At 42.9% G+C, this 13,505-nt stretch overlaps 1 protein-coding gene across 2 annotated transcripts in view; it reads right to left on the reverse strand.

Annotated features, from left to right (window-relative positions):
* PTPN14 (protein tyrosine phosphatase non-receptor type 14) overlaps window positions 1-13,505 on the reverse strand; it is a 167,490-nt gene that overhangs the window by 101,229 nt on the left and 52,756 nt on the right. For both annotated transcript variants that reach the window (XM_030873006.2, XM_030873005.2), the window contains one exon: window positions 767-1,094. In XM_030873006.2, the coding sequence (XP_030728866.1) occupies window positions 767-940 (174 nt within the window). In that variant the 5' untranslated portion in view covers window positions 941-1,094. The remainder of the gene's footprint in view (window positions 1-766; window positions 1,095-13,505) is intronic.

The raw sequence follows: 13,505 nt of genomic DNA on the forward strand, positions 1-13,505 counted from the left end.
ACACCCTCTTACCTACCAGCCCATACGCCACATGCGATATGCTCCCAAGACACAAATGCTTGAGGGGGTTTCTCTCAAAAGTCCCTTGTCCTAAATGTCTGTAAGACTGAAAAAAAAAAGGCAGGGCTTGCTGGTTACAAAGGGCACATTGCTCTAAGAATCTCTTCTAAAGAGAGATAACGTGACTGTCTTAATGGTGAACCCTGGGTTTGCTTAAAGCCCAAAGAAAACAAGGTCATGAGGAATCTTAAAAGAAACAAAACCCCCATTTTACAAGCTCCCACAAAAAAAGCCTCACTGGTCATGCTCACTTTAAATGCTCTTTCTTTTTTCCCCTCTTTTCCCTCTTTGAAGAGGAAAATATGGAAACAAACAAAAAAGCAGCTGCATCCACCGCTTATGTGGTTTTCTCCTTGATATGGAGCCGGAATGCCAAAACCCCAGCTACCCACTTGATTGTTTTTAAAGAGAGTAAATGGTTTTGGGGAGGAGAGTCTCATTACGACCTCCTCATGGGCTGAAAGCAAAGGGGTGCTGCCACCCCCAGCCCGTGCCCCGTGCAAACTCTAGGGGGTGTCCCTGCTTCTCACAACATCAGAGCAGGTGTCTGCATCCACTGAAAGGTGTTAAGATCTAGGCCACGCTAAGAATAACAGGATGCTTCGAAACCAGGCTGAGGCTGAAAAGCCGGGCAGGTGCCAAGAGAAGGTGGCTGGTCCCTGGGGTCGAGCTCCGGCGCATCCACCCACCACGCTTGCACCCTTACCTCCCGCAGCTCCAGCCTCTGGGCCACCGCCTCCAGGCACTCCTGCCCTGTGCTCTCCACAGACAGCGTGCACTCGATAACGTTGCTGTCCAACAGGCGGATGCGGGTGACAAAGCAGTTCTTGCTCAGGACGTTGTAGCGCCGAGTCCGGCGGAGCTTCAGGCCGAAAGGCATGGCTCTGTGGCCCTCGGATGCTGCCCTCCTGTCCTGACGCCCACGCCCCTGAGACGGCCTTAGCAGCTTTGTGACTGGGCGATGACACTAGCACCCGTGCTCCTCCAAGTGCGGAAGAAGGCGTCCATGCCCGGCGTGGCGCTCTGGAGGGTCGCTGCAAACAGAAAAGCAGCAGCAAGGTCATCACCTGGAAGGGAAGCTCCAGGCGGCACATATTCCACACACACAAGCATATGCCCCTGATAGATGAATGTCCAGATTCAAGAGCCAGCAGACTCTGTTGCTCCCAAGCGCCTTGGTCTAACCCCTGCACTTGACCTTACCTTACAAGGGTGATATGATAAGATCCACTTTATGGCTAGAGTAACTGACGCTCAGAGCGATTAAAAGAACTCAACTAAGAATGCACACGGCAAAGCCTGCATTCACACCAGTGTCTATGTGACTTCGATTCACATGCTTTTTTTCATCGTACAAGCCTGTCTGCTCAAGAAAGCAGGAGTAGAATTTGAACTTTTTTTTAAATTTCTAAATATATTATATCATTTCAGCCTCACTAACAACCCTCTGGGTGTCGATTGTACGATCCCTATTCTAGAGATGAAAAAAGTGGGGTTCAATGATTTAAGCAATTCCCTGATCCTGAACTTAAAATCTTATCTTATTCCTCACTCTTTGTAACACTGCCTCTTTACTTCCATTAACATTATTTCCGTTTATTTTAATTTTTTTTTTTTTTTGCGATACGCGGGCCTCTCCCTGTTATGGCCTCTCCCGATGCGGAGCACAGGCTCCGGACGCGCAGGCTCAGCGGCCACGGCTCACGGGCCCAGCCGCTCCGCGGCACGTGGGATCTTCCCCGACCGGGCCACGTCCCCCACATCGGCAGGCGGACTCCCAACCACTGTGCCACCAGGGAAGCCCTTATTTTAATATTTATACTTATTTTCTTATTTACTTTATTACTGGATGATAGCAAATGGAGTGAATATGCATTTAATTATTAACTAATTATAAATTAGTAATTAATGATTAACTACTCAGCAACTTTCTTTTTTCAAAAAAAATTAATACATGAATTTTTTAATGCACTTAAAATCACAACTCTATCCTTTTTTCACCAGATATTTAGACAGATATGGGGAACCACCCTACAATCATTTTGTTCCTTAACAGAATTCTCGATGCAAAAGCCCATCACCAAATTACAGATAATTTAACTTACTAATAACAAGATTTACTGACACCCGGATGTCCCACCAAATGGCAGTGATGACATTACTGCCGTGGACAACACGAGAACAAAATAACAACAGTAAAAGCGGCTTTACCATTCCGCCCTGTGCCAGCAATTCTCTCACTGGGAGGCTCGTTAAACTTATCTTCCAAAGAAGCCAGAAACGTCCACACGGTCTCTCTGTTCAACTTTCTGTTCTCCATGAAGTGCAAGGGACTATCTCTCGCTCATATGATTGTTCTGTTAATTTGATTCCCTAAGTCAGGCAGCCTTTATGCCCTTTATCCACAGAATTACCTCTGAGCGCCCTGACACTTGGATAGACAAACAGGAATAATTACTTGTAGGCATTCTTGCATTCATAAGTTAAATGGCTTCAATATTTAGAAATCACTCCTTGTCAGTACCCCCCGGCCTCACAGAGGTTGTCAGGACACAATCCTACAACACAGTAAAACACACTCCTGAGACTCCCTCGGCCATTCTTTGATGCCTGCCCTCGGCACATTCCTCAGCGTGACAGGTACGTGTTTTATGATGGCTTAAAATACTAGAGACTTGGGCTTGGTAAAATAGATTAACATTTCTAAATCACTTTATGTTGGCAGAGTATCATGTTTACCTGCAAGGTAGGCCAACCTGATGATCTCCTGGTATCTGCAGAAAAAAATATGGAGGGACCCACCCAGAAAAGAAAAACAAAAGAGTATCAGAATTTAAATACAGAGTCCTTAAGAGTTTACTACTCCCACATTCCATCAACTTGCTAAAACACAGGGCAGAAGACACCAAGATTCAACTCCTATATTAGCTAGAGAGCCTCAAAGACAGAAAAATATTTGCTCTGTGGGCACAAGTCACATTTCTCATCCTGGGACGGGCACTTTACATTCGGGTGTGTCTCGCCTTGAACACCTAGGAAGGAATGTGGCTGGCTTGGTGCACTTTTATCCCAGGCACCACGAAACACAATCTCAGCTACATATTTGACATGACACAATCCACAATGCAGTTAGTGAGATAAAAAGTAAACTGCACAACAATGTGTACAGATGATCAGTTTTTATAATAAATAAATAAATGGGAAAAAATACATAACTTCACCAAAATGACTGTTATCTCAGGGCTACATGGTGATGGTATCAAACGGAACTCTTATTTTATATTTCATACATAGTCATCCCTCTGTATCCGCAGGGGGATTGGTTCCAGGATCCCAGCAGATACCAAAATTCGAGGATGCTCATGTCTCTTATATAAAATGGCATAGTGTTTGCAAAGAACCTATCTCGTATACTTTAATTCATCTCTAGATTACTTATAATACCTAATACAATGTAAATGCTATGTAAACAGTTGGCCAGCTTGGCAAATTCAAGTTTTGCTTTTTGGAACTTTGTGGAATTTTGTTTTAAAAAATATTTTCAGTCCAAGGTTGGTTGAATCCGCAGATGCAGAACCTGTGGATACAAAGGGCCAACTGTATTTCTGAATTGTTCTAACATTTTACAATTGCCTTATTTTTGTAAATAAAGATTCTTTTAAAATATATTAGCTACAGAAAATATCAGGTGCAACATCTGACAATCTGGCAACACATCTCCTAGAAAATACCTATTTTAGGTTTAAAGAACTTTTAAAATCTTCAATTTGCAAGACACTTGCCAGGTAAAGTGTCAACAAAAAGGTTATAAGAAAACTGGTCTGGTCCCTCTAAAAGTCAGTGTCCCGAAACAAGAGCTAAACAGGAGGGATTGGAGGCAGGTTGGTCTAGAGTAAGAGAAATTCCGGAGTTATAAAAGCAAAATGCAATGTGTGAGCCTTAAGCAAACCCAGGTTGGAAAAAAATAGTTATCAAACACATGAGACCACCAGGGAAATCTGAAATAGAGAGTAGAAATGAGATGATACGAACATATGCTGGTTAATTTTCTTCTGTTTTTAATAGTGGAATTGTGGTTACGTAGGAGAATGGCTTTAGGAGATGCCAGTGGATATATTTAGGGGTAAAAAGACACTCACGTGACGAGAGGAGGGAGAACTGCAATTGAGCTGAGCGGTTCTCTCTAAGAGCCAAAGTTTAATCTCAGGGAACAGAACATTCACAAACCTTGGTGTGAGAACTGGATTCACCCAGAGAGGCCTGGAGTGAGTGCCCAGTTACTAATCCTCAGTTTACTCATCTGGAAAGATAACCTCTGCCTCAGTCTACTCATCTGGAAAGATAACCCCTACCCCAAGTTTGTGAGGAGTTAATGAGAAAATGTTTCCGGGGTGCGCTCAGTAAGTGTGGGCGTGTTCCCTTCCTATGCCCCTCACAGTGAGCTGGGTTTGCTCAAAGGATAGCAGAACAGGTGTGAAAAGGACTTGAGTACCTTGCCACCTACTGTGGACAAAGCCTTTTAAATAGAAAAAAGGCAAAACAAAGAATATAGAGTTTAACATGAAACAACGAAAATTCCACAGGGAAACTTGACCAAGTGTAAAACGAACCATGGACTCTCCAAGAACTGCTACCTTGTCATTCCCCCAACTGACATCTGGAGCAGAAAGGAACTGGTCATTCGACGAAATGTCCCATTATGAGCCCATTCTCAGTGGGTTAGAAGACTGTAGCCTTCTCCTTAATCCCTTATTTCAGTCAATAACATGTGTATAGTGTCTGGTGTCAGCAACTGGCTTTTTGGGGTTTTTTTTTTTTTGGTAGAAGATTGATTCTAAACTGCCTTTGGGGGACTTCCCTGGAGGTCCAGTGCTTAAGATTCCATGCTCCCAATGCAGGGGGCCTGGGTTCAATCCCTGGTCAGGGAACTAAGAGTCCGCAAGCCGCAACTAAGGATCCCACATGCCGCAACATTTAATTAACATTTAATTAAAAATAAATAAATAAATAAACTGCCTTCGGTCCTATAATCCACTAGGCTGTGTCTCTACAGCTGCTAGCGTATCCCAGTCTCTCTCACACTGAAGAATCGCCCATAGGTGTCTTGGTTCCCAATCAGAATCCTAAGGGGAAAGATCTGTGTCAGATTCTCTGTCAGATTCAGCTCTGTGGTCTCCTGTGACCCTAAAGTGGACTTTTGTACATGGCAGAGAGCTAAATAAATATTTGTTGTTGCAATGAAAGAAAGAGTGAATCCTAAAAATAGTTGAGATTTTGAAACCAAGGTGGGACAGGGGCCTCCAGGTGACCCCAGTGAAACTTGAGGAATCTGAAGCCTCAGATAGGACTGACTTGGAGGCGCTTAAGAGAGGCTTAAAACTGTGGAGAAATGGGATGAGAAGTTATTCAGCTCACTGGTGCTTTTTGGGGAAAAAATTTTACCCAGATTTTGAAAAGAACATTCCCACCACCCAAGTTTCCCTTCTCCAGCCCTTAATGTGCCTTGTCCTGGGGGTGGTCTCGAAGACTAGAGAGATGCCATATCCCCTGGAAGTTCTGTGAGAAAACTACAGAACTACCGATTGGATAGTATTCTAGTGTGCCCATGACTGCCGAAAGCAATTCGTTGGGATATTTGCTGGGTAAACACCACACTTAAAGGCCTTTTATGGAATAGGCAACAGTGAGAGAGAACATACAGAAAGCTTCAAAGTCACTTCTAAAACCCTCTCCTGACTAGCCCATCAGATTCCCCAAACCTCTAATATGTATATATTCATCTTTGACAATCAGCTGTGAATTTCCAGTACCCTGTACTCTTCTTTTTCCTAAACATATCAACGAAAACCCTGCAAGTTGAAAACACAAAGCAAAGACAGCTTTCTCATAATACAGAAAAAAGTGTTTGGCTGATTTAATAAATCTTTAAATAAGCTGGGTTAAAAGTAGAGAGATCTTTCATAATGTCAACCAAATACAGCTTAATCTTCTTTATTGATTTACCTGTACAGTCTTTAGAAAAATGAAAGACAGAAATTAAAACCCACATCTTCAAGATGGTCATCACACTTTCTCTTGATTTCCCATGCTATATTACACATACTTGACTTTTTTTTCCCCTAAATGTGAGTTCTGAAATCACTAGCAGAAGCTAACTGCTGTTCAGCTGCCTTCTTTATTTACCAACAGCCTCTGGAATTTTTCCAGTATTCCATATTATTACAACTCCCAAGCACACCTCACAGAACTATGTAACCCTGGTCTGGGTGTGAGAAAGGAAAAATTGATGTCACTAGCCCATCCTGTGTACAAACCTGCATAAGGCACAGCTTAGTTTTGAAAAATACTATGTCATTTTCCTAAGGAGAGTTTTAGGAAAGGATAGGGCTAGAGGGGATGAAAATGTCTTCTCTGATTCCCCCTTTAAAGAATAGCAGACAGGAAGTTCATTTCGTCCGGTGAAAAATCAGACTATTAGTTTCTACTATAAATTTGATATATACCCATATATCAAATTATTTTTAGCCAAGTAAAAGTTTTGTGCAAGGTCTAAAACACACATCTCTAACTTTTAGTTGCTAAATAACTACAACAACAAAAACAGAATGGTCACTTTTTAAAATTCCTTCATTTCTCTCCTACTAACTCACTCTCAAACGCTCAACGGTGAGATGGAGAAAAATGTGTCCCAAAACACATTTCCCAACATTCCCAGGCACTACCCATGTGGTTGACCTTTCAAGCCTTTCTTAAGCTGTATTGAAGGTGAGAAGAAAGACGCCTGCTATAGAACCCCATCACAGGGATACCTCACCTACATGAAAGGTAGCTACACAGCAACATCTATGTAGAATATCACTGAAAATCAGGAAATGGAGCCCAAACTGCCTTTGAGCGTTCATATATCACAAAGCCCTTAAGTCCGACAACATACACTTTTGCTTGGGGAAACAAAAAACACCCTCATAGTTCATTCACTGTAACCTTACATACCTTGCTTCTTAGCCCTTAGCAGATTTTAGATAAGGAAAAGCACCTTGACAAGGCACAAAATTGGCAATGAGAGAGGTGACAGGTAAACTGTAAAAATAAGCCCTCCACAGCATGGAAAGCTGTACTGAAAACACCCTGTAGTAAATGGGAACGATTAAATAACATCCAGCGGACTCCGGTTAAGAAGGCAGAAAATGAATATATATATATATATTTTTTTTTTTTTTTTGGTCCGTACGCAGGCCTCTCACTGTTGTGGCCTCTCCCGTTGCGGAGCACAGGCTCCGGAAGCGCAGGGTCAGTGGCCATGGCTCACGGGCCCAGCCGCTCCGCGGCATGTGGGATCTTCCCCGACCGGGGCACGAACCCGTGTCCCCTGCATCGGCAGGCGGACTCTCAACCACTGCGCCACCAGGGAAGCCCTGAATATATTTTTAAACAGTCCCATTCATGGCGGTTAAGAAGGCAGAAAATGAATGTATTTTTAAACAGTCCCATTCATGGTGGTTAAGAATAACAAGAAAAAAAATGGTTCTTGAGAGGTAAAGCTTCCATCACCTGGAATCACTTTTTTCCCTAAGCAAGTGGTTCCCTATCTATTATTCCTGCTCTAACACTCAGAAGCAAACCAGTTTCAAGAACTGATTGCAAGAACTGCCATTTTTAACTGGGGGAGAGGGAAGGGAGGGGGAGAGAGGAGGGGAGGGCGGAGAAAAGGGAGAAAGGAGGGGAATGGAGGGAGGAGAGGCCTGCAGAAGGCAACTCTGGGAAAACACAGAGTTGAAAAAGCCCCCCAGGTAAATGTTTCAAAAAATCATTTCCCCACCCCCTGCTTTCTGAGGTTTCTAGAGAGACATGATCTTCCCACAAGAAGGACCTTAAAATGTGAAATTTTCCATTTTTCACGTTACTGAAAACTTTAAGGCGTTGAAAGTACATCTTGAATATAAATAAAATAATACGTCGTCAGGATTTGCTTAAAAGGAACGGGGTGGGGGAACTGTGCGCGCAGTGGTGGAGGGGGTTTGGTTACAGATGATGCAGTGCTGGCCATGAGTTGACAGCTGTTGAGGGTGGGAGCCAGGTATGTCAGGGCTCATACCACTCTCCACAGTTTTGTGTGTGCTTGAAATTTTCCGTATTTAAAAGCTGGCAGGTTTTTTTTGTTGTTTGGTTGGGGGTTTTTTGTTTGTTTTTTTAATAAAGAAGTGTTTCTTAAATGGTACTTTGTAAAGTAACCTGGTATAACAGTGCCCACTCTGCAGAGGTGTTTTACAGAAAAAAAGGGTCAGGTTTTTCCCTCTACCCTAAATCCCTCTTGCCCTTCCAAAATAAAACTTGTATTTAACTAGATCAAATTGAGAGTGGGAGTTTTTAATTTCATTTTTAGAAGATGACAGGAAAAGTTTTGTAGGTAAAGTGACAAGTTGGATAGAATACAGAGAACCATCAATCAGACCTAAGAGAAGGGATTCTTCTCTGTCCAACTTGCATAATCACCTGTATCAAATACCTGACTCGGGCTTACTCCTCAAATGAGCTTTCTCTGTTTATTCATGCCAGGAATGCTTTGTCCTAAGAGACTCCACCCTTCTTTGGGAGACCGTTGAATCTGCAACTCTCAATTCCAGTTCCTTCTTCTGTCAGTGTCTACACCCATGGTGATGTGTGTCCTGGAATGTCAGAGCTAATCACAGCCCGGAACCAGAACAGGAGATTCCTGCATGTGTCAGAACCCCAGGAAGGCAACAAGGGGCACCTCCATGTTTAAAGGGGATATACGATGCCGGGGTACCCTGCTGAGCTTTATCTCCAAAAGCCCTATGAGATGGCTGTTCCTAATACCCCATTTCACAGACTAGGGCATCGAGGCTGGAGAGGTTAAGAACTTGCCCAAGAACTTGCTAGGTACTAATGACACTATCTGACCCACCACGTTCTTATTCAATGAACCATTCTAATAATATCCGGAAAGTGGGTTGGAAACCATGACCTGGTGATATAAAAATAACAATGACAAAAGCAAGCCACCACATTCTATAAGGAAGACTGCGACATGGCATCTGCAGTCTGCCTCTGCGCACCCACAGTGGACTCGACTCAGCTACGGTGGAGATGGATCCTGAGGCAGGTGACCCATCTTCAGCCCTAGGATGTCATATCCAGAGGGCACGGCAGAAGAATCAGGGTCCTGTTCAGGTCACACCACCGCCACCCCCAATGCCTCTTACCTAGACGGCTTTCCTGCTACAGTCCTGGTCTGTGGTCTGTGCCGCCCAGTGTGGGTAATCCTAGCAGGTCACACACAACCTCTTCAAAAACCAATTTCAGAAACAATCGCAAGAGCAGCCGGAGAGGTTTTTCCAGCCGGGTCAAAGGACTCACTTGTCAAAACAAAAGAAACTGGCTGAAGGTAAACACACCTTCAGCTTGCTTCACCCTCCTCTGGGATTTGCGCCCTGAGGGCACAAAGCCCATGAAGAGAGGGGCTCTTCGTGAGAGGCTGCTGCAAGTGAGTCCCTCGGCCAAGTTTCCACACCTCCCTTTCCTCCGCTTCCTTCCTGCCCTGAGTTCCCTCGACTTCCCTCACAAGTCCAGGGCTTTCGGATGGGAGGACTCATCTGTGTCACTTCCTCTCCAAACATAAGCGGGGGCCAAAGCATCTCTGCCAGTTCTCTCCCCCTGGGTCTGTGCATCCAGTGCCCGGCTTCCCTGGGGGCGCTGTCTTGTTCCTGGGTTTCTCCAGCCCCACCAGTGAGCCTCTCCCCGATGTGGAGTAATTTCCACGCACAAGCCATTTATAAGCTCTATCACCATGGCTCAGCTGCCTCACTTTCTGCATTCATAACATGGGGGTGATAAGAGTCCCCCTGCAACACACAGAGTTGTTGGAGGACTTATAGGAGTTATTACTATATAGGGTGCTGGCGCCTGGCATGTGGTCGGCGCCTGGCATGTGGTCGGCACTATGTATGTTTACTCTCACTGCCCTTATTATTGTTGCTATTTCACTAAATATTGCAGAAGCCCGAGGAAACCCAAAGTACCTGCTAAGTCCCAGAAGAGAAAAAAATTTGCTTTCCAACAAGCCAATAGTTACAGAATGTTTAAAGTTAAGGCTATTCATCATAAGGAGACAGACCATGAATGAAAAGCAACTACAGGTCCCACTGATTGGGAACCGTGACAGGGTGCCTAGTGGGTTTCAGATAGATGACCACTCCAGTGAGTCAAGAATACAACCAAGTGGGTTCTAAAGTGTTATAATGCAATCACTTCTTCAGAGCCAAGATGCTGACTCCGGGGGGAGAAAGAATGAAAACAGGTATGAACTAGTGTCAGCTGTTAAAGAGTTGCATAATCCCAACTGATGTAACCAAATGTTAATTACTAATGGGAGAAAACGAAGCTTCTAAATAGATGGTCATGCGACACATACCTCCCTTCATGTAAGAAGACTACGTACACACATGCACGGCAAACCCATCCTAACTGTCCTTTCTTCTCTTTGTCCCCTACCTGGTAGGTAGACACATACACACACCTTAAGTGGGTACTTGGTAAAACTTATGTTGTACTAAGTAGCTCTCAGTAACAGTACAAAGAAAAGGCATCTGTCTACCTCTAGCAGAGTAGCTGCACTGTTGTAAAAACAATTTGTTCTCATCCTACGATTCCTGTTACCATCAGTGACCTCAAACCTGAAGATCTGCTCAGCTGCCTGCATCTCGCGGAGCAAGTCTGAGCCTCAAGAGACAAGACGCTGTCCGTCTTGTCTCTCCCCCTGCATGGGGGACGTCTGTGCCCTGTGGGACGTGAGCCTGGTAAGGACTAGGAGGGCAAATGTCAAGTGCTTCAGTTCTCAAGTGGGACGTTTAGCTCTTAAAAACTGAAAAACGTACACATGTACACTTTCTAACAAATCCATATCTAATAAATGCAGCGAAGACTATACAGAGTAAATCTCATTCAAGAGGCCCCCCTTTGCTCTCTTGATTTATACTTACGTTTCAAAATGTTAAGGATTTCAAATTTCCCTAGAAATAAACACCATTTACTGAAATCTTTGTACATAAGCAAAAAAAAAAAAAAAAAAAGAAAAGAAAAAAAGAAAAGGAAAGAAAAAGAAATTCCTGGGAAAATAAATGCATCTGTTCTTCAACCAGATTGTAAGAGGGCAGGAACCAACAATGTTTTACACAACTTTTGTAACCCCAAATCCTTCTGCACTATAATTAACACATACTCTGACTCAGTAATGCCACTTTGGGGAAACTAATTGGAAATAAAAGCAATGAATCTTAAGGATTACATATAAGGGTGCTGCAGTAAACATCATCTGTAGTAGAGGGTGGGAACTAAGAACAGCCCAACCCAAATAAATTCTGCAATTGCCGCATTATTTGGAGTATTATACAGTTATTAAAAAATTAATAACATCTGAACCTATGAACTCAGAGCAACAGCCATGAAAAATTCTGTAACTACTGGCTTGTTGGAAAAGTTGCAGAGTAATACGTAAGGGAAAGACAAAGCAAAGCCAGTCATCTTGCACGTGTTTATGCTTATATAAGCTTGGAGAAAGGTGCAGAGCATTTCCATCCATCCTCAGAAGGATGAAAGGGGCAGCAGAACATCCACTTTGTCTTTAGTCTTTGGAGTATTAATATCTTATTAGACCAAAAAAAGGTATTTTAAACCACTTAACCTCTGCCTCTTCTAAATTCTATATGAAGGCAATTTGGAAGAAGTCCTCCTTCAGGAGTAGTATTACATCAGCTATCATGTATCATCTCAGCTAGAGCATTATCTGAGTGATTACTATGTGCCAAAATTGGGCTTAAGACTTTTGCAGGCCTCATATCATTTAATCCTCAAAATCCCTATTTACAGAGAAGAAAACTGAGACTACATAACCTGTAGACTACATAACCAGTCCCAAAGCCATCAGGTGGCAGAGACTCCCTCCAAGCCCAGTCTTTCATCATTAGATCATACTGTAAGATGCACATTTGCTATCTATGTCCTCTTCATAAATATCGATATTTAGCACACTGTCTCATTAACCACATGGCTTTCAGCATCATATATAATCATCCCTTGACTAAAAGCAAAAGGAAAAAAAGAAAATTGCTTGGGATCAAGCATTCCTTCTCAAAATTAGAACTGATTAAAACCACTTAAATCTTGGAACTTGCATGAGTTTTCATTCTTTTGAATTATTAGAGTTCAAAATGTCACTTTTTCTACTTTAAAACTTTTAATAATCTTTAATACTTTCTGATTATAAATTCATTATAAGAAAATTGGAGGGCTTCCCTGGTGGCGCAGTGGTTGAGAGTCCGCCTGCCGATGCAGGGGACATGGGTTCGTGCCCCGGTCCGGGAAGATCCCACATGCCACGGAGCGGCTGGGCCCGTGAGCCATGGCCGCTGAGCCTGCGCGTCCGGAGCCTGTGCTCCGCAACGGGAGAGGCCACAACAGTGAGAGGCCCGCGTACCGCAAAAAAAAAAAAAAAAAAAGAAAATTGGAAATCACAGAAAACTAAAAGGAAAAAATAAAAGTCACCCATAATGTCCCCATCCAGAAATCAATTTAAAACTTTTGTATATTTTATCCAATTCTTTTAATTAAGTGTATTTTAAATTTGTTTACATAGTTGGGATTGTACAACACTGAGATTTTTCTTTTGTCTGATTCCTACTTATTATTTTCCCATATTACTAAAAATTTTTCAAAAACAAGTTTAAACTGTTACATAATATTCCATGGGATAGATCAACATTTATGTAATCATTCTCCATTGCTGAAATGTTAGGTTGGTTCTGATTTTTTGCCATTGTTCTAAAAGATTTGCCTAGACCTCTGATCCTTTCTTTAGGTTAGATTCTTAAGAAGGAGTGTTATCAACTCAAAAGCTATACGTTTTTAGAAGTCTCATGGCATACTCCTAAATCGATTCCCAAAGGACTGTAAAATGCACAAGCCATGACAAATTGCTAAGACTTCCAATTCTTTACCTGTAAAATGACTGAAATACTGCGTTTTCTTAAATACTTTCATTAAAAGCTGCATAAAGTAAACAGAAAGGAATCAAACGCGGAGTCAAAAGAACCAAGACCAGGTTAAAGCTTTTTTCTCTTACAGGGTTGTCTTCAGCACGACTCCCCAAAAGGCAGAAAAGCTTCAGTAAAGGAAAATTTCAACCCACAAGGGATACATCAAAGCCCCAATGCCCCCATGTGACAGGAGGTCTGGGCAACAGAATGCATCCCAATACCCAACCTGCAATAAATGGGATCCCTTCTCTCCAGAGCTACAGTGCTGTGTCCCATACCACGACTTCAGAAACAGCAGTTCTAAGGATAGCTTTTGAGAAATAGGACATGTTGCCCCCCATCAAGTGGGAACTATGGAAGTTACTTGGTCTGAACATCAAATGACTGTACTTC

The sequence above is a fragment of the Globicephala melas genome, chromosome 1 (assembly GCF_963455315.2).
Source record: "Globicephala melas chromosome 1, mGloMel1.2, whole genome shotgun sequence".
Lineage (NCBI taxonomy): Eukaryota > Metazoa > Chordata > Mammalia > Artiodactyla > Delphinidae > Globicephala > Globicephala melas.